The sequence below is a fragment of the Phocoena sinus genome, chromosome 4, assembly GCF_008692025.1.
Source record: "Phocoena sinus isolate mPhoSin1 chromosome 4, mPhoSin1.pri, whole genome shotgun sequence".
Classification (NCBI taxonomy): Eukaryota; Metazoa; Chordata; class Mammalia; order Artiodactyla; family Phocoenidae; genus Phocoena; species Phocoena sinus.
The window spans coordinates 95,842,357-95,864,806 of record NC_045766.1 but is presented as its reverse complement, the minus strand read 5'-3'; the positions used below and the strand labels follow the sequence as shown (position 1 = coordinate 95,864,806).

The 22,450-nt window shown below is 40.7% G+C and overlaps 1 protein-coding gene across 3 annotated transcripts in view; it reads right to left on the bottom strand.

The window, feature by feature from the left end:
* Positions 1-21,498, bottom strand: part of ZBTB11 (zinc finger and BTB domain containing 11) — a 39,860-nt gene extending 18,362 nt beyond the window's left edge. Inside the window, exons 1-4 of one of the 3 annotated variants that reach the window (XM_032630534.1) lie at positions 18,333-21,498; positions 11,667-11,902; positions 11,358-11,417; positions 10,806-11,037 (exon numbers count right to left, since the gene is read on the bottom strand). In XM_032630534.1, the coding sequence (XP_032486425.1) occupies positions 10,806-11,037; positions 11,358-11,417; positions 11,667-11,902; positions 18,333-18,642 (838 nt within the window). In that variant the 5' untranslated portion in view covers positions 18,643-21,498. Of the gene's footprint in view, positions 1-10,805; positions 11,038-11,357; positions 11,418-11,666; positions 11,903-17,927; positions 18,028-18,332 lie in introns of those variants that run through there. The other 2 variants (XM_032630535.1, XM_032630536.1) reach the window with 2 other exon arrangements.
* Between the last annotated feature and the right edge of the window lie 952 nt (positions 21,499-22,450).

Here is a 22,450-nt window from a genome sequence, read left to right as displayed (position 1 = left end):
TCTGGAGCCTGTGCTCTGCAACAGGAGAGGCCACAACAGTGAGAGGCATACTGCAAAAACAAACAAACAAACAAAAATACTCTAGAAGGGATCAACAGGAGAACAACTGAGGCAGAAGAATGGATAAGTGACCTGGAATATAAAATAGTGGAAATAACTACTGCAGCGCAGAATAAAGAAAAAAGAATGAAAAGAATTGAGGACAGTCTCAGAGACCTCCGGGACAACATTAAACGCACCAATATTCGAATTATAGGGGTTCCAGAAGAAGAAGAGAAAAACAAAGGGACTGAGAAAATATTTGAGATTATAATTGAAAACTTCCCTAATATGGGAAAGGAAATAGTTAATCAAGTCCGGGAAGCACAGAGAGTCCCGTACAGGATAAATCCAAGGAGAAACATGCCAAGACACATATTAATCAAACTGTCAAAAAATTAAATACAAAGAAAACATATTAAAAGCACCAAGGGAAAAACAACAAGTAACACACAAGGGAATCCCCATAAGGTTAATGATCTTTCAGCAGAAACTCTGCAAGCCAGAAGAGACTGGCAGGACATATTTAAAGTGATGAAGGAGAAAAACCTAAAACCAAGATTACTCTAACCAGCAAGGATCTCATTCAGATTTAATGGAGAAATTAAAACTTTTACAGACAAGCAAAAGCTGAGAGAGATCACCACCACCAAACCAGCTTTACAACAAATGCTAAAGGATCTTCTCTAGGCAAGAAACAGAAGAGAAGGAAAAGACCTATAATAACAAACCCAAAACAATGAAGAAAATGGGAATAGGAACATACATATCAATAATTACCTTAAATGTAAATGGATTAAATGCTCCCACCAAAAGACACAGACTGGCTGAATGGATACAAAAACAAGACCCATATATATGCTGTCTACAAGAGACCCACTTCAGACCTAGGGACACATACAGACTGAAACTGAGGAGATGCAAAAAGATATTCCATGCAAATGGAAACCAAAAGAAAGCTGGAGTAGTAATTCTCGTATCAGACAAAATAGACTTTAAAATAAAGACTATTAGGGTTTCCCTGGGGGCACAGTGGTTAAGAGTCCGCCTGCCGATGCAGGGGACACGGGTTCGTGCCCCGGTCCGGGAAGATCCCACATGCCGCGGAGCGGCTGGGCCCGTGAGCCACGGCCGCTGAGCCTGCGCGTCCAGAGCCTGTGCTCCGCAACGGGAGAGGCCACAACAGTGAGAGGCCCGCGTACCGCAAAAAAAAAAAAAAAATAAAGACTATTTGAAGAGACAAAGAAGGACACTACATAATGATCAAGGGATTCATCCAAGAAGAAGATGTAACAACTCTAAATATTTATGCAGCCAACATAGGAGCACCTCAATACATAAGGCAAATACCAACAGCCCAAAGAGGGGAAATCGACAGTAACACATTCATAGTAGGGGACTTTAACACCCCACCTTCACCAATGGACAGATCATCCAAAATGAAAATAAATAAGGAAACACAAGCTTTAAATGATACATTAAATAAGATGGACTTAACTGATATTATAGGACACTCCATCCAAAAACAACAGAATACACATTTTTCTCATGTGTTCATGCAACAGTCTCCAGGATAGATCATATCTTGGGTCACAAATCAAGCCTTGGTAAATATAAGAAAATTGAAATTGTATCAAGTATCTTTTCCGACCACAACGCTATGAGACTAGGTATCAATTACAGGAAAAGATCTGTAAAAAACACAAACACATGGAGGCTAAACAATACACTACTTAATAATGAAGTGATCACTGAAGAAATCAAAGAGGAAATCAAAAAATACCTAGAAACAAATGACAATGGAGACACGACAACCCAAAACCTATGTGAGGCAGCAAAAGCAGTTCTAAGAGGGAAGTTTATAGCAATACAATCCTACTTTAAGAAACAGGAAACATCTCGAATAAACAACCTAACCTTGCATCTAAAGCAATTAGAGAAAGAAGAAGAAAAATACCCCAAAGTTAGCAGAAGGAAAGAAATCATAAAGACCAGATCAGAAATAAATGAAAAAGAAATGAAGGAAACAATAGCAAAGATCAATAAAACTAAAAGCTGGTTCTTTGAGAAGATAAACAAAATAGATAAACCACTAGCCAGACTCATCAAGATAAAAAGGGAGAAGATTCAAATCAATAGAATTAGAAATGAAAAAGAAGTAACAACTGACACTGCAGAAACACAAAAGATCATGAGAGATTACTACAAGCAACTCTAAGCCAATAAAATGGACAACCTGGAAGAAATGGACAAATTCTTAGAAATGCACAAGCTGCCAAGACTGAATCAGAAAGAAATAGAAAATATGAACAAACCAATCACAAGCACTGAAATTGAAACTGTGATTAAAAACCTTCCAACAAACAATAGCCCAGGACCAGATGGCTTCACGGGCGAATTGTATCAAACATTTAGACAAGAGCTAACACCTATCCTTCTCAAACTCTTCCAAAATATAGCAGAGGGAGGAACACTCCCAAACTCATTCTACGAGGCCACCATCACCCTGATACCAAAAGCAGACAAGGATGTCACAAGGAAAGAAAACTACAGGCCAATATCACTGATGAACATAGATGCAAAAATCCTCAACAAAATACTAGCAAACAGAATCCAACAGCACATTAAAAGGATCATACACCATGATCAAGTGCGGTTTATTCCAGGAATGCAAGGATTCTTCAATATACACAAATCAATCAACGTGATACACCATATTAACAAATTGAAGGAGAAAAACCATACGGTCATCTCAATAGATGCAGAGAAAGCTTTCGACAAAATTCAACACCCATTTATGATAAAAACCCTCCAGAAAGTAGGCATAGAAGGAACTTTCCTCAACATGATAAAGGCCATATATGACAAACCCACAGCCAACATTGTCCTCAACGGTGAAAAACTGAAAGCATTTCCACTAAGATCAGGAACAAGACAAGGTTGCCCACTCTCACCATTCTTATTCAACAAAGTTTTGGAAGTTTTAGCCACAGCAATTAGAGAAGAAAAGGAAAGAAAAGGAATCCAAATCGGAAAAGAAGAAGTAAAGCTGTCACTGTTTGCAAATGACATGATACTATACATAGAGAATCCTAAAGATGCTACCAGAAAACTACTAGAGCTAATCAATGAATTTGGTAAAGTAGCAGGATACAAAATTAATGCACAGAAATCTCTGGCATTCCTATACACTAATGATGAAAAATCTGAAAGTGAAACCAAGAAAACACTCCCATTTACCACTGCAACAAAAAGAATAAAATATCTAGGAATAAACCTACCCAAGGAGACAAAAGACCTGTATGCAGAAAATTGTAAGACACTGATGAAAGAAATTAAATATGATACAAATAGATGGACAGATATACCATGTTCTTGGATTGGAGGAATCAACATTGTGAAAATGAGTCTACCACCCAAAGCAATCTACAGATTCAATGCAATCCCTATCAAACTACCATTGGCATTTTTCACAGAACTAGAACAAAAAATTTCACAATTTGTATGGAAACACAAAAGACCCCGAATAACCAAAGCAATCTTGATAATGAAAAATGGAGCTGGAGGAATCAGGCTCCCTGACTTCAGACTATACTACAAAGCTACAGTAATCAAGACAGTATGGTACTGGCACCAAAACAGAAATATAGATCAATGGAACAGGATAGAAAGCCCAGAGATAAACCCACGGACATATGGTCACCTTATCTTTGATGAAGGAGGCAGGAATGTACAGTGGAGAAAGAATAGCCTCTTCAATAAGTGGTGCTGGGAAAACTGGACAGGTAATGTAAAAGTACGAGATTAGATCACTCCCTAACACCATACAAGCAGCTCATGCAGCTCAATAACAAAAAAACAAACAACCCAATCCAAAAATGGGCAGAAGACCTAAATAGACATTTCTCCAAAGAAGATATACAGAATGCCAACAAACACATGAAAGAATGCTCAACATCGTTAATCATTAGAGAAATGCAAATCAAAACTACAATGAGATATCATCTCACACCAGTCAGAATGGCCATCATCAAAAAATCTAGAAAAAATAAATGTTGGAGAGGGTGTGGAGAAAAGGGAACACTCTTGCACTGCTGGTGGGAATGTGAATTGGTACAGCCACTATGGAGAACAGTATGGAGGTTCCTTTAAAAACTACAAATAGAACTACCATATGACCCAGCAATCCCACTACTGGGCATATACCCTGAGAAAACCATAATTCAAAAAGAGTCATGTACCAAAATGTTCATTGCAGCTCTATGTACAATAGCCAGGAGATGGAAACAACCTAAGTGTCCATCATCGGATGAATGGATAAAGAAGATTTGGCACATATATACAATGGAATATTACTCAGCCATAAAAAGAAACGAAATTGAGCTCTTTGTAATGAGGTGGATGGACCTAGAGTCTGTCATACAGAGTGAAATAAGTCAGAAAGAGAAAGACAAATACCATATGCTAACACATATATATGGAATTTAAGGGAAAAAAATATCAAGAAGAACCTAGGGGTAAGACAGGAATAAAGACACAGACCTATCAGAGAATGGACTTGAGGATATCGGGAGGGGGAAGGGTAAGCTGTGACAAAGTAAGAGAGTGGCATGGACATATATACACTACCAAACGTAAAACAGATAGATAGTGGGAAGCAGCCGCATAGCACAAGGAGATCAGCTTGGTGCTCTGTGACCACCTAGAGGGGTGGGATAGGGAGGGTGGGAGGGAGGGAGATGCAAGAGGGAAGCTATATGGGAACATATGTATATGTATAACTGATTCACTTTGTTATAAAGTAGAAACGAACACACCATTGTAAAGCAATTATACTCCAATAAAGATGTAAAAAAAAAAAGTTTACAAATGGGAATTCCTCGGCGGTCCAGTGGTTATGACTCTGTGCTTTCACTGCTAAGGACCGCTGCTGGTTCAATCTCTGGTCAGGGAACTAAGATCCCGCAAGCCATGCTGTGCCACCACCCCGCCCACCACCAAAAAGTCTACAAACAATTGCTGAAGAGGTGTGGAGAAAAGGGAACCCTCCTACACTGGTGGTGAGAATGTAAATTGGTGCAGCCACTATGGAAAATAGTATGGAGTTTCCTCAAAAAACTAAAAATAGAGTTGCCATATGATCCAGCAATCCCACTCCTGGGCATATATCCAGACAAAACTATAATTCAAAAAGATACATGCACCCCTATGATCACAGCAGCACTATTTACAATAGCCAAGACATGGAAACAATCTAAATGTTCACTGACAGATGAATGGATAAAGATGTGGTACATATATACACAATGGAATATTACTCAGCCGTAAAAAAGAATGAAATAATGCCATTTGCTGCAACATGGATGGACCTAGAGATTATCATACTAAGTGAAGTAAGTCAAACAGAAAAAGACAATACCATATGATATCAGTTTTATGTGGAATCTAAAATATGACACAAATGAACTTGTGTATGAAACAGAAAGACTCACAGACATAGAGAACAGACTTGTAGTTGCCAACAGGGAGGGGGAGTGGTGGAGGGATGGAGTGGGAGTTTGGGGTTAGCGGATGCAAACTATTATATATAGAATGGATAACAGCAAAGTCCTACTGTATAGCACAGGGAACTATATTCAATATCCAGTAATAAAGCATAATGGAAAAAATTAAGAAAGAATGTATAGGGGCCTTCTCTGGTGGCGCAGTGGTTGAGAGTCCGCCTGCCGATGCAGAGGACACAGGTTTGTGCCCCGGTCCGGGAAGATTCCACATGCCGTGGAGCGGCTGGGCCCATGAGCCATGGCCGCTGAGCCTGCGCGTCTGGAGCCTGTGCTCCGCAGCGGGAGAGGCCACAACAGTGAGAGACCCGCGTACAGAAAAAAAAAAAAAAAAAAAGAAAGAATGTATATATATGTATAACTGAATCACTTTGCTATACAGCAGAAATTAACACAACATTGTAAACCAACTCTACTTCAATAAAGAAAAATTCGGTTATCAGGCAAAAATATTGGGTTTTTGTTTATCAAGGTACAGTGTACGTACAGTATTACATAACTTCCAGGTATACAACATAGTGTTCCACAATTTTTAAAGGTTATGCTCCATTTATAGTTACTGTAAAATATTGGCTATATTTTCTGTCCTGTATAATATATCCTTGTAGTCAGGTGTTCTTTAAGAGTAGTGTTGAGGGACTTCCCTGGTGGCACAGTGGTTAAGAACCCGCCTGCCAATGCAGGGGACACGGGTTCAAGCCCTGATCCAGGAAGATCCCAAATGCTGTGGAGCAACTAAGCCCGTGTGCCGCAACTACTGAGCCTGTGCTCTAGAGCCCATGTGCCACAACTACTGAGCCCGCGTGCCAAAGCTACTGAAGACTGTGTGCCTAGAGCCTGTGCTCCACAACAAGAGAAGCCACTGCAATGAGAACCCGCGCACCGCAACAAAGAGTAGCCCCTGCTCGCTGCAACTAGAGAAAGCCCATGCGCAGCAACAGACCCAACACAGCCAAAATAGATAAATTAAATAAATAAAAATTTAAAAAAAGTAGTGTTGAGCAGGCACCACTGATTGACTGCTATTTACTATTTTATAACTCTAACTATTTTATAACTATTTTATAACTCTAACTATTTTATAACTCTAAAAATTAATTTACAGAAAAGTAATTGCAAATGCAAATGAAATGTGAAAGATTAAGAAGCTTTTTCTATCAGGGTAGGAAAGATAACTCCAAAACTTACAGTTCATTTCTCTATAGAGTATTAACCAATCTGTTAGCAAACTCATTTTGAGCAAATTCATTCCTCTGGTTGAAAGACAATATATACAATTCTTTTCTTCAGAATTCTATTAGAAACAGTTTTATCATCTTACTGGTTTCCTAAATTAATCATATAAAACCTTGTACTATAGTATTTGCATAAGTTAGGTTTTTAACATTTAAAAAATTATGCTTTGGCATAGGGCTTAGGAAAGTTTTTCTGTAAAGAGCAAGATAAGCACATATTTTAGGTTTTGTGGGTCACTAATTTATGTAGCAACTATTCAATTCTGCCCTTGTAAGCTCAAAAGCAGCCACAGACAATATATAAATACATGGGTGTGGCTGTCTCCCAATAAAACTTTATTTACAAAAGCAGGCAGTGGGCCACCCTACAAGCTATAGTCTGCCAACTTTTTTTTTAAAAAGTCAGTAAACCTCTAGTAAAAAAAATTCAGAAATGAGAGAGAAGGCAGAAGGAATGAAAGAGACAAATCTACAGTCACTGGAGGCATTTAGAAGAGAATATTAAAAATTTTGTGCTGGAATTCCTTGGCAGTCCAGTGGTTAGGACTCTGCGCTTTCACTGCCGAGGGTCCAGGTTCAGTCAGTGGTCGGGGAACTAAGATCCCACAGGCTGCGTGGCACCACCACCAACAACAACAAAAATTGTGCCAAGAAACTTGAAAATTTAGATGAAATGGACATATTATGGCAAAACTTTCTATAAATTACTCAAGATGAAATAGAAAACCTAAAGAATTCCCTAACCATTAAACTTGTCGAATTAGTACCTAAAAATCTTCCCCCAAAAGTCCAGTCAATTTTAGCCATCATTCTACCAAAAATTCAAGAAACAAATAATTCTAATCTCATAGTAACTACTTCAGTGCATGTAAAAAATTGGAGGGAATACACAATCTATAAGACTAAACCAACTCTGATATCAAAACATGACAGAAACAGTGTGAAAAAGGAAAATTACTCATGAATACACTTGGAAACAGTCTAACAATATTAGCATTCTAAACCAAACACAGCCGTTTGTACAAAAGATGATATATTATGACTAAACTGGATTTATCTCAGGAATGAAAAATTGAGTTAACATTAGTAAACCAATGTAATTTCCCACATTAATGAAAAAAATAAAGATGGTCTCAACGGATACAGAAAAAGTATGTGGTAAGTCCACACCTATTTCAGAGGGAATTTCCTTAATGTTAAAGGGGGTAAAGGGTTATCTACTTAAAACATTCACCAAATAATATACTTCATGGTTAAAAAAGAAAAAAAAGCATTCCCATGTCTTTCTTTACCATGGGAATAAATGAACCCTCTATCACTACCTCTTTTTAACTGCTGGGGTTCTTTTGAAGTCCTAGACAGCACTGTAAAGCGAGAAGAAAAAAGTTCAAAATATAAGGACTGGAAAGGTAGGGAAAAAAAACATTACTATTAGCAGATAATATATTAATGTATTCAATATTTGTTTTATATGGAAAATCTCAAAGAGTATATAAATGTCTGAATGCCTAGTAGTCATTCAGACATTTATCTATAGATTCTTTGTTGATTCTATATACAGTACTACTGTATATAGAATCAAGTTACCAAAAATAAATCAGAAATAATTTTAAGAAAACAAATTATAATAGTATCAAAAAGTATAAACTACCTTAGAATAATCTAACAAAAGATGTGTGAGACTTTTATGAAAAAACCCCTAAAACTTTATTAATTCGATGTAATCCCTAACAAAATACATTTTTCTTCTTTTTATGGAAGCAGACAAGCTGCTTTAATAGTTTATATGGAATAGCAAAGAGTTATGAATAACTAAGACCCACCTGAATAATTAAGGTGGGAGACTTTCATTATTATAAAGCTAAGGTCATTAAGACCAAGCAATAATAGTGTGAGAAGAGACAACCAATAGACTGGATAAAAGCTTATAATCAGTACCAAACATGTGAAAATGTGTTTTTTAAGAGAATTTGCATGGCTGATGGGTAGGAAGAGAAGGGAGTTTTCACTAAATGGTTCTGAAACAAAATGGGAAAAAATGAAATCAAACACCTATCTCACACCATCAAAAAAAAAATTCCAAATAGATTAAATGTTAAATATGAAAGGAAAACTATAAGGCAGTATATGAAAATATCTTTACGACTGAGTAGGGAAGAATTTTTTTTAAAGCATAAACAACATAAAGGAAAACACTGATGAATTCAACAACCATTAAACTAGGTAATTAGAAAACAGATGTCATTTATCATTGCTTTTTTATACATTACACATATTTTATAATTAGTCTACTAAATATTTAAAAATCAAACGAAATTTTTGACAATGTCTACTTCACCTGCTATTGGTTTACACCATATTTGCTGAACAATATATAAAAATAAGCATATGGAATGAAGAATAAATGAGATATTTTGTTGGAATAATAGAATGCTGTGCTGCAGTTATTTGGGGGCAGACATTTCATTTGCTATTATAAGCTGCTGAGAAACTGGAAAAGAGCAACACACTCTTCTTTCTGCTTCAGATGCATAAAAGATGCATGAGGGGGCTTCCCTGGTGGCGCAGTGGTTGAGAGTCCGCCTGCCGATGCAGGGGACACAGGTTCGTGCCGCAGTCCGGGAAGATCCCACGTGCTGCGGAGCGGCTGGGCCCGTGAGCCATGGCCGCTGAGCCTGCACGTCCGGAGCCTGTGCTCCGCAGTGGGAGAGGCCCGCATACAGCAAAAAAAAAAAAGATGGTGCAGTGGTTGAGAGTCCGCCTGCCGATGCAGGGGACGCGGGTTTGTGCCCGGTCTGGGAAGATCCCACCTGCCGCGGAGCGGCTGGGCCTGAGGCCACAACAGTGAGAGGCCCACATACCGCCAAAAAAAAAAAAAAAAAAGATGCATGAAAGATAAGGAAAAAATTCCAAAGCTAACACATCAAGACTACACTTGTGATAGGTTTTATTATTCAGATGGCCCAGAATAAGATGTATTTTCTCCTCTGAGTCACCAAAGTAAATATCACGAATCTAGGATGTAATGCAACTCTGTGCTCTGTAAAAGTTTTTGTTCACCACTGTATTCCCATAGCCCAGGCCAGTTCCTTGCAAACAATGGATGCTTCAGAAATATTTTTTAGTAATTTAGTAATACAGCTACTGTTAAGGAAAAATATATGAATTTGTCTTTCCAGAAAAGGTGAGTTTTAACAAGTATAAGGTAGAAAAGGATCAGTGGTTAACTAGGTAAGTATTTATATATCTGGATAAAGTCATTTTTTTGTTTAAGAAAGGGGAAATGACATTTCACACAGTGGTGTCAGTAATTCAAGAATTACAGCAAATTAATATTATGAGGAAATGTATAAATAAGGTTACCTATTTTAATGCTTCCTAAATTGTCATTTGTTGACTCCTAAGCCAATACATAAATTCTAGTGAGGCCAAAAGAAAGTCAAATTCTTCATTTAATAATAATAACAACAACAGCAGCAGCCCCAAAGAAACGAAAAAACCACACCTGGAATTCTGATTATTCTATATTGACAATTTGATTATCGAATCTAATGAATGACGATTATTAATCTTAAAAAATGAAAAACAACAGACCTACATAAGTGCTCTACAATTTCATGTTGCACAACATAAGATTCAGGCAGTCAATTTTAAAGTAATATATTTACTTACTGTAATAACACTGGTGCAATTATGGATTTCTCTCAAACTGTTTTTAACAGTGTAAATCCCAGAAATTCTACTACGGCTACAATCATCTCCGCTAACGCACAGTGATAGGAAATGACAGCCTTTTCATAACTCTATCCTGGAAACCCTACTAAAAGGAAGGACCTTACAGTTCAGCTTAGTCTGTTTCTGTAAGTGGGCTTCTCTCACTTGAGCATAAAACCTGAGTTTGTAAGATATACACACCCCTCTTCCAGTATATACTTATTAACAAAAAACAAGAATATCAGAAAATTCTTACCAGAAAGATCCACCACTGCCTCATGACTGGAAACAGCTCCTTTCTCAATAAAAAGATCTCGAAAATATTCACTATTAGCTGACAGAACAGATTTATGAGCTTTGTACTCTTCTCCTTCAATTAACAAAGTAACATCACAGAACTGGTTAGAGAGTCTCTGTTCATTCAGCTGTTTTAAGACAGCCTGACAATGTTTTGGAGAAGAACGTTTCACCACTCCTTTGGTGTCAACCTATCAAAATAAGTTTGAGACCAAGAGTTGCATTACATATCATCTGTATTTTTACCCTTAACAGAATTTAAAACAAGACACATTATTCCCTTGTAAAAGATTCCACTAATATGAAGAAATAACCTGATATTCTTTATTACCTATGTATTTCAATAAAAAGATACGTTGTTCTCACTATCTTCTGCTATGTTCATTCTACTTGACCCAATGAAAATCTGCATCTCACTTCTTGCTGCCTCCTCTTATTAGTCAGAAATTTATTTGATGATATAAGAAACTAATGCAGGCAAAAAACAAAGACCTAGTCAGCTTAATTTTACCTTGCTGCATGACCCAGAGACTGCTTCCAGAAATGTATTCTGTCTACCTGTACCAATATACTATTAAAAAGAAGAGAGGAGGAGTAATTAACAACAAACCAACAAGTTACATTCCGATGAGAAGAAACAACAGGAATACTTATGATTAAGGAAGAGGCAGTATTAGCAAACTTTTAGGGCACATAACAACATGACAATGACAGTGCCAAAAGGGAAGCAGTTTTAGTGGTTTAAGAAAAAATTCAGTTAAGACTATAAATACTAACACACTAGTTACCAATGTTAAGCTGAATGGAAAGTTCCACTTACAAATACAAGTTCATGTTTGGATACTGGCTTCTTTTTTGCAGGCTTGGAAGCTGTAGTTGGAGGTGAAGTAAAGTTGCTCAGGTCATCCTCTGATTCATTACTTTCTTCTCCAGATTCAAGGTCTAGTCCCAATTCTTCCAACATTTCTGAAGTATCTGATATAGGACGGGATCGATCTAGTTTCTCCTGGCATTTGCTACACTGTTTAATGTAATCTTTGACTTGCTTTAATATACCTACAATGAAACAAAAATTAACTAGTTAAATTTAATACTGCTCTCATGTGAAAACTGAAGATTATACTGTTCATTATTTAATCTGTGTATACTAATGTATATTCAAGTGCATGTATACAGACACACACATGCCCATAAAGTATGTAGAGTGAGTTATTTAGAATTTAAGATACATTTTTTTTCAAAGATATGTTATAATGACAATTTGTCTCCATGCCGAAGTAGACTGTTTTGTTGTTCACTCTTAGTTATTCGTTTACTCACTGTACGATTATGTAGTACCATCCATCTCCATGTGAGTTTCAACTCACTCATGCAATAGGAACTATATGAAATTGCCAATATTCAACTGTTTTTGACCTTCATAAACAGTAATATAATAACGTGGTTCACGCTAATAACTCTCCACCCTACTAACATCAGGCTTCACCACGCAATTAGCTTTGACCAATGGAATATGAATGAATATGATGGATGCCATGTGTCACTAGAAGCTTTAAGAAGCAATGTTTCCCATCGGTTCCCTGACTTATGTCCCCTCTGTCAAAGAGCAGCATGTTCCAGGTGGATACTGCCCTTTAGCCTGAAATGTAGATGAAAACAACAGGTGGAGCCAATCTGCAACCTGAAAAGGACCACAACCAAAACTTGTAATGAGTGTAAAATATATCTCTTGTCTTTGAAAGCTATGAGCTTTTAGAGTTTTATTAAATAACAGTATATGCAATCTATCAAAAGTTGATTATACACGAGCCACTCATAAAACCCTACTTTGAATTTCAACTTTCTTTTTTTTTTTTCTTTTTTGGGGTACGCGGGCCTCTCACTGTTGCGCCCTCCCCCGTTGCGGAGCGCAGGCTCAGCGGCCATGGTTCACGGGCCCAGCCGCTCCGCGGCACGTGGGATCTTCCCGGACCGGGGCATGAACCTGTGTCCCCTGCATCGTCAGGCGGACTCTCAACCACTGTGCCACCAGGGAAGCCCCTTGACTTTCAACTCAACATGTTGGGATGGGGTAGGAAGCAGGGAGGAACACTTAACACACACTCCCCCCTCTCCATCATACTTGTAAGGGAGGACCAATTAATTCCCATTCTACAGACAAGGAGAATGAAGCCCTAAGAGGTAACCTGTCCAAAGTCACACCTAGTAAACTGCATAAGTGGGCCTCCAGAAGTCATGTGACTTTCAGGATACTATGCTACTTACCCAGGAACACATTTATCCATCCCTGTGACAGAAACTTCTTCCCCCACAATCCCCAAGTAAAATGCCAATGAAAAGGCTGTTAATTAGCTAAAATGATACAGACGTATATAGAAAATTCCTGAAAAGAGTTTCAAGATGATAAATTATACCAAATTACTTGCACTTCAACCTTCAGATAGTATTTAAGCAATATTTCTCAAATTGTATTATATCCCATACTTACTAAAAGAAGTACACACTGGACTAATAAATTCGGAAAATTATATTCTCGGGACTTCCCTGGTGGTGCAGTGGTTAAGAATCCGCCTGCCAATGCAGGGGACACAGGTTCAAGCCCTGGTCCGGGAAGATCCCACATGCCGCGGAGCAACTAAGCCCATGCGCCACAACTACTGAGCCCGTGTGCTGCAACTACTGAAGTCCGTGTGCCTACAGCCCTTGCTCCTCAACAAGAGAAGCCACTGCAATGAGAAGCCCACTCACCGCAACGAACAGTAGCCCCCGCTTGCTGCAACTAGAGAAAGCCCGTGCACAGCAACGAAGACCCAACGCAGACAAAAATAAAAAAATAAATAAATTTATAGAAAAAAAGATATTAATGTATGACAGTCAATCAACTGTCTGAAAAAATCATCCTATCATATTTTAGGAGTCCTTTAACTCTAGTGTTAGTGTTTTGATGGGATGCATCTTAAATCTAGCTTTACAGATTCATGAACCTGACCTCTTTAGCTTGCCCAGAGCTGATTAAGCTGAAAGAATCTGACTCAAATTAATCACTGAAAAGACATAAATGTGTAAAGATAGTTAACTTACTATTTTAAGAGTGGGTAATTACCACAAGGGGTAGAAATTACTTTATGCAGGAAAATTTGAATCCACTGACTAGCTTTGTGACCATGTCCAAGTCACCTAACCTCTCTGTGCCAAAATGGGGATAAGAGCACTTACCTTCACAGCATGCTATAATGATAAAATGTTAATATTTATAAATCACTTTGAACAGTGTCTGAGACAAGGTAACTACTACGTAAGTGTTAAATGATGCTCAATGGTCAACCTCCATAAAAACGTCCACATAGGTGACTTCTCTGGTGGCACAGTGGTTAAGAACCCACCTGCCAGTGCAGGGGACACAGGTTCAAGCCCTGGTCCAGGAAGATCCCACATGCTGCGGAGCAACTAAACCCATGTGCTACAACTACTGAGCCCACGTGCCACAACTACTGAAGCCTGCACGCCTAGAGCCTGTGCTCCGCAACAAGAGAAGCTACCACAATGAGAAGCCTGTGCACTGAAACCAAAAGAAGCCCCCACTCACCGCAACTAGAGAAAGCGCACCGCAGCAACGAAGACCCAATGCAGCCCCTCCCCCGAAAAAGAAAGTCCACATAAAATACCAAATTAGCATTAAGAGGTTCTTTACTGAGCATAGACTTAGTGGGTAAACAACCTCTGATAAAACAACTCGAGGAACAGATTCTCACTCTAGAGCAGCGTTTCCCAACCTCAGTAGTGTTGACATTTTGGGCCAGATGATTCTTTTTGTGGGGCAGGGAGGGGTGGGTAGGTTGTCCTGTCCTGTGCACTGTGGAATGTTTAGGAGCATTCCTGACTTCTACCTAACCAGACGTCAAGAGCAGCCCCTCAAACACCACCACCAGTATGACAACCAGTATTGTCTCCAGACATAGTCAGATGTTCCCTGGGAGGCAAAACTGTCCGGGATTGAGAACCTCTACTCCGGAGATCTGCCAAACTGAACAATTTGCTCCTGTTAGCTGTTCAAGAACCTCCCTCCCTCCCTATCAGTGATGAGGCCCAGAGAACTGTGGCTCCTATTTCTATTTCTCCACACATATTAGTCATTCAGATTTTTTTTTTTCAGAGGTTACAAAGTGATCAGTTATAGCTGTATTAACATAGATCCAGTTCTTGCTGGGTTTTCAGAAATTACACCCTCCTCTTCTAGATTAGATAATGTCAGCATCAATTTATCCCCATAAAACAAATCAGTTCTTAGGGTAGGAACCTCTGCAGGTGGCTAATTTAACCTATTACATAATTTTCGTAGTTTAATCTTTTTTCCTACTAATTTAATTTTCTCTTCACATTTTGCATTAATTGTAGATCCCCGTAAGTCAGCATTTGACTGAGGCAGGGGAGAGTCATTTATTTTGAAACTCCAGCATATAACTACAATACAGGATAAAATAAGGGGTTGAGAGGGTGAGACTATCTACTAACATTTTACGTTCTGAAATAAATTTGCTGTATGTCAACTTCAGGCACTGAGCCAGTTTTTCACTGTGCTCAAACAAGTGAAGTTGCTACAAACTTGCTTGATTACCAGGATATAATGGCATTGCTTATGATGGCAACATTCTAGAAAAAGCAGCATAAATAATAAATCCCAGTAAACTACCCCTGACTTTGGAATCGTTTTTTTCTTGGCATCTACACTGATTAGATCTTATTAATTCCCAGATAAACATCTACAGGGCTTTGGAGTATGTTTGTTATAAAAAGGGTCCATTTGTAGTGTATGACACATTAAAAACTGATAGTTAAAAATGTTTTATCAGCTATCAGTTCCAGGTCCAAGAATGTTTATTTTTCTGTCTATGCAGCGTTGTTAATTTTTTTTTTCTCTTCCTTTTGGCGGTCCCAAGCAGCATGCGGGATCTTGGTTCCCCAACCAGGGATCGAACCTACGCCCCTTGCTGTGGAAGCGTGGAGTCCTAACCACTGAACCACCAGGGAAGTCCCCAGTGTTGATAATTTTAATAGGCCTATAACAAACAAGTAAAATGAGCAAAGTGTTAATGTAATAAACATCAAAATGAGTAGCTAATAATCAAGGGGAAACTTCTCTGATGCTTACTGACTATGAATTCTCATTTTAAATGAAAAAATATTAAAATAATAAAAATAATGATATAAAATAGTATCATAAACCCATTACATATTAACAAAAATAGCATTTATATGAAAAATACTATTTACCAAAACATAAAAAAATTAGTGAGAAAAGTGTGCTACTTTACATTTTTGCAAGTCTTTTTTAATGCGTGGTTTAACAGAAGACAGATTATCATATATGCATTCAATCTATTGCCATATTATCACGTCATGTAGCCTCTGGAAAACGCCATTGTATACTTGTGATACAATAAGTAAAAAGGCAAATAATGCCTTTGTATTATTATGAATATAATTTTGACTTTGGGGATTCTCTGAAAGGATCTCAGGGCCTCCCTGTTCAGGGGTTTAGTACCAAATTTAGAGAACAGCTGTTCTGGACATTTAAGGACTTCAAAAGTCTACTTATCCACAAATGTATCTCTCATTAAAAAAAATAAACATCAACACAGTCTTTTTAAGACACTGCACACTAAAACAAAAATCAAACGAACAAAATACTGGATTAGATTATCACTCACAAATAATCAATTTAGGGAAGGAAAATTCTGAACACTAAGCCCATTTAGCACCATATAATAGTCATTAAGAAAAGTTTGAAATCCCAAAGGTCAGCTCCTGGTGCTTTTAGTTTTTCCATCTGTAAAACAGAGACATAAATGTTTCCATCTTACAAGGTTTGTTGAAGATTAAATACTATGTAAAAATAAATTAAGTGCTGAGCACTATGCCTGCATGTAAAAGCTTGATCCGTGTTATCTTTAGCTATAACTATCGTTTTAACATGTCATAAAATATTAAACCTGAGACATTTGTTCAACAAAACTATGTCTGACCAAATCAATCCTAACAAAATGCAGCGATTACTCCATATTACCCTTCAGTCATGTCGCTATAGGAATTTAAGTCAGATATTGGTTTAAAATATAAAATAAGGAAAAGCTTTTAAGAAGAATATAGAGAGCTGGACTGTTTTTGAAAACACGAAATAATTATTTAAGATGCAAAAAGACCTGTCCAGAAATGTTCATATTCAGTACTCTAACTTCCTTACTCACAGATTAAGTTCCATAAGTTAATTTCTGCAGAACCATACGGAATCGTTCCTGACGAAACCTCTTCTATAGGCCTGCAAACTTTTACTAATTATAAACGAACGGTTTGAATATTCATCAACTTTTTGGAGAGTGAGGACGGTAAAAAACAAAAACAAAAACCCGAAGGACCCTTTCTCTCCTTCCCTAACCTGGTTCCCAAGGAGTCAAACTTTAAAGCCACACTCCCGGACCATAACAGTCCCAGAAACCTCATCTTTTCTGGGTATACATAGTGCCTCACAGTGTCCAAATCGCTCTTCACTACAGCAAACGGAAGAATATTAAAATACCCAGAATTGAGAGTACCTGCTTTTAAAATTCTTGTCCTAAAAACTAGGCTCAAATGACTGTTTCCACACAGTCACTCGAAATCACTTCTGCACACAACTGTATGATTCCTTATTCACGCCGCAGTAGCACAAAGAGGAACCCCGGCAAGCGGATCAGCAAAAGCTCAAACCCGCTGGCCAACACCCTAGCGGAACGCACTGCAGAAAGCGGCCGGGCTCTGGCCGGACTGCTCCGCTCCCAAACCGTCCGCACAAACAGGATTTTTTTTTTTTTTTTTGGTGGTACGCGGGCCTCTCACTGTTGTGGCCTCTCCCGTTGCGGAGCACAGGCTCCGGACGCGCAGGCTCAGCGGCCATGGCTCACGGGCCTAGCTGCTCCGCGGCATGTGGGATCTTCCCGGACCGGGGCACGAACCCGCGTCCCCTGCATCGGCAGGCGGACTCTCAACCACTGCGCCACCAGGGAAGCCCTTACAAACAGGATTTTTAAACGCACACACACAGCACCTGCAACGGCCGCCCAAGAGCGTCCGCAAAGGGAAGAAGCCACCACCTCCCGCGCCGCCGAAGGAGGCGGGCCCAGCGCACCCCGCGCGTCCCGGCCCCTCCCCGCGGCTGGGCCGGCCCCCGGGGAAGCCCCCTTCGCCCCACCCCGGGCCAGGGCCCGCCCCCAGCTTCCCCGGCCTCCTTCCTGTGGGAAGTGCGGCTCCTTTCGCGTCCCCCACCCTCTCGGCTCCACCTGGCAGCTGCTCCGCCGCCGGGCACGGTCTAGGCTGGGCCCTCGAGCGGCGTCCGGGAGGAGGGTTGCCGGACCCTCACACTCGCGGGTGCCCAGACAGGCCCGCCTCTGGTTGCGGGCCTTTTCTGGAAGCAAGCCGCCCGCCCTCCCCCTTACCGCGGGCGAGGTCTTACCTCGCCACCAGTACGTCTTGGACAAGTCGTGCCAGGTCTGATGCTGGGTGTGGTGAGTGCCGCCCGGGCCCAGGTGCGCAGCCTCGATAAGCCCCCGGCGCCGGTCGGGCTGCAGCACCACCTCCAGCTCGGCGAAGGTCTTGCGGTGCCGCTGCCTCCGCTGGTAATAGAGCGTTCCGTCGCGCACCACGTAGCAGGCGGCCGCCTTACGGATTTTACGCTTGACATTACCCTCGGTGCCCGGCGCGTACGGCTCGCACTCGTTCGTCAGGTAGCGCAGGATGGCCTGGTAGCTTTCCTCGCTTGACATCGCTGACGGCGGCTCCCCGAGGGCGCCTGTCAGTGGCAAGGGAGGAAGACAGCGCACTAGTTCCGGGCGGATGCAACAGCAGTGGCGGCACTGAAGGGAGGACTCGCTGTGTCTGTGGTGAGTGCTCTTCGAGGGCGCCCGCACCGTGGAGGGAGAACTGACGAGTTGGTAACCAAGAGGAACTGCACTTCTCCAGCGCGCGGGATCCGCTGGCGACTGACAAAATGGCTGCTGCACCACCGGAAGTGACGCAAATCAAGGGCAGTGGGTGAGGGGGCTAAGCCCTGATTGGAGCGCAATGGCTTTCTGGCTTGATCTAGCCGACCAAGTGACGTTAGGACTGCGGACGGACATTTTGGTAGCGGGTAGGCCCTTCCTGGGAAATCGAAGTGGTTTTGAGCAGACATCTTAAGTCCTGGCAGTTTCCCTTTTTGTTTTTCCCTTCTTTCCCAGGATCTGAGCACGTGTAGGAGGCGGTGGTGGGCAGTTGTTAATCCCGTCGGAGATACCCCAAGGTGTAAAGGAGTCTTTTTGACCCCGCCTACGTTTTGAGACACCCGAGAACATAAAAGCAACAGCTTTTGAGGCCCCTACTATAATATTAGCCGCTGGATGTAGGACCAAAGAAAGCCCTTTCACATGGAAATGTAGCTTCCAGTTAAGTGTTATAAAATCTAAATCCCTCCGTGATAGGAGTTAATGTAATTTCTAAGCGACTGCTGGTTCCTAACTACCCATGGAATAAGTCATTTTTCTGGAATGATCAGCTTATGTATTGACGATTTTTTACCTATGAAGGTAGTCATGTTGGCAAGGAGTGAGGAAGATCAGCTAGCAGTGTTTTCTTACAGCTTTATTTGCATATATTTTTACATAAACTTAGGGGAAAAAATTCTCCATTTTACACCCAACATATACTGAATGCACAAAAGGCCGAGGCGGCTCAGACTGCGCGGTGCTTTATTGGAGCCTGAAAACTCTGGGCCAACCCTCTCCTCTCCCAGCCTAGAGTCTGCAGTCACTGAGTGAGGTGACCCTTTGGAGATAGGTGTGGACAGATGGTGAAAACAGTGGGCTCAAAAAGCAGGATGCGGGACTTCCCTAGTGGTGCAGTGGTTAAGAATCCGTACTTCCAATGCAGGGGATCCGGGTTCTATCCCTGGCCAGGGAACTAGATCCCGCACGCAAACTAAGAGTTTGCATGCCACAACGGAGGAGCCCACGAACCGCAACTAAGACCCAGCGCAACCTAAATAAATGAAATAATTAAAACAACAACAAAAAAAGCGGGATGCACTCAGTCCCCCGGCACTTGGGGGTGGGGATTGCAGGAATTTCCAAACGGCCCGGTTGTTTGAGGCAGTTGAACATTCTAGCTGTAGGTACATGAGCTCCCAGGCCCTGAGGAAAGATAGAACTACCAGGCCTTAGGGCCACTCATTCCACAGACTACAGCTGGGTGAGGGAGGAATTAGAAGATGGAGACCCACCCCTGCTCCCAAGGGGTGGGGCACCCAGAATGGATTTCCAAATCCACCCTCCAAGGGATGTATATGTGCTGGGCCAGCACCACCAGTTTTGCTGTGAAATAGACTTCCTTTAAAACTAAATGTAATGTGGGACTTTCCTGGTGGTCCAGTGGTAAGAATCCACTTTGCAGTGCAGGGGATGCGGATTCGATCCCTGGTCAGGGAACTAAGATCCCACATGCCGCAAGGCAACTAAGCCTGCATGCCACAACGACTGAGCTCGCCCACCTCAGCTAGAGCCTGCCTGCCCAAACTAGAGTCCATGCACCCTGGAGCCTGCGCATAACTAGATTAGAGAAAACCCACCACCACAACTAAGAGCCCACGTGCCGCAACTAAGACCCGATGCAGCCAAAAAATAATAAAAATTAAAAATAAACCTTTAAAGAAAACTAACACATTAAAAAAAAACTATAAGTAGATTAAAATTTTAAGTAAACAAGTTGTGGACATGGCTAAGAGAAGCTAAGTTAGTCGAAATCCCTCCACACCCAAATCAGTTTCTATCAAAACACACCCCGTGAAAACACTGAGAAGCCCACTGAAACTTGGGATTCTCTTCTGTGCCTTTGGGCCAATAGAGAAATGTTTTAGTAAAATGTTTTTTACGCGTGGTCCAGTGGTCTTCCCGAGAAAAGCTAAACTTGCTGTCCTGTGAGAACAAGTATTTAGTGTTTATACTGTCCTGAGCTGCAAGCTGTTCAGGACTCAAAGGTAATCAGAATGGGCAGTTCCATTTTAAGGCATTTAGACGAAAAAAGCAGTGCTTTTAAGGGGACATTTTATTGTGTTCAGAAGAACGAACATGTAGCTCTGCATTCACGTTGGGTATTTTGACTGGCTTTTAAGCTTTCTCTGTTCACAGCTGCATGACCTCTTTTTTCATATATTTTTAAAAAATCACAATAAAAAGGGTTTTTTTCCAAACAAAATCTAAGCAAATGCCAGCCAACCAGCTTACCTTGTATATGTATATTTACTTTACACACCTTTTCAGTTTTCAAGTCCTCCAAAGACTGTTTTATCCCCAACACTAGACCAATGCCTGAATTTAACAAGCACCAGATATAATCATTAATTCCATCACCCTGGATAGAATGGAGGTGAGGGGCAGTGTTGATGTATTTTACCTTCACATACTATTCCTATGTATAAAAAGCATGTTTCTCAAGAGGATGTACCTTGTTTATCGTTTCCTTGCAACTTAGCACAGTGTGGTACATAAGATGATCTGCTTTTTGAAGAAGTGCAAGCCAATTTTTTTTTAATTTTTAATTTCTTTATTTATGGCTGTGTTGGGTCTTCATTTCTGTGCAAGGGCTTTCTCTAGTTGTGGCAAGTGGGGGCCACTCTTCATCGCAGTGCACAGGCCTCTCACTATCGCGGCCTCCCGTTGCGGAGCACAGGCCCCAGACACGCAGGCTCAGTAATTGTGGCTCACGGGCCCAGTTGCTCCGCAGCATGTAGGATCTTCCCAGACCAGGGCTCGAACCCGTGTCCCCTGCATTGGCAGGCAGATTCTCAACCACTGCGCCACCAGGGAAGCCCTGCAAGCCTATTCTTAACAACAATTACAATTACTATTTTCCTTACCACATTTATGTAAAAGAAATTGTACTCATTTAAGCTTATTTTCTGGAAGCAAGAGCAGATTATACAGGTGATAGTTCTAAGTAGTTTTAACTCAGCTATAAGCTAATCGTTAAAAGGTGAGCTACTAGTGAACCAAAAGGCATCCCCAATATGAAATAAATGTGTCTATCATGGAGAAGGGTAATTTAACAAGAAAATAACTCATTAAGAAGGCTTCCTTTCTGCAGACAGAAGAAAAAAATGCATCTTTTAGCTATCAACCTGGGTAAAATGTATGCAACATCCTAGTACTTGTAGCTATGTAACAAAAAAAGTTTAGACAATGCAGTCTGTAACGTGCCCTTATAGCCTCAGCTGAGCAAAGCTTGCATTTAACCATATAGATCTTATTTTATTTACATCATCTTGCTTAACATCTCTCCAAGAGGCTTACATTAGGAGGCACTATTCCCAAGAAATGTACTCTTTAAAAAATACCTAGCTCTTGGACTTCCCTGGTGGTGCAGTGGTTAAGAATCCGCCTGCCAATGCAGGGGACATGGGTTCGATCCCTGGTCTGTGAAGATCCCACATACTGCGAAGCAACTAAGCCCGTGAGCCACTCTACTGAGCCCACATGCCACAACTATTGAAGCCCGCGCGCCTAGAGCCCATGCTCCACAACTTAGAGTAGCCCCTGCTCACTG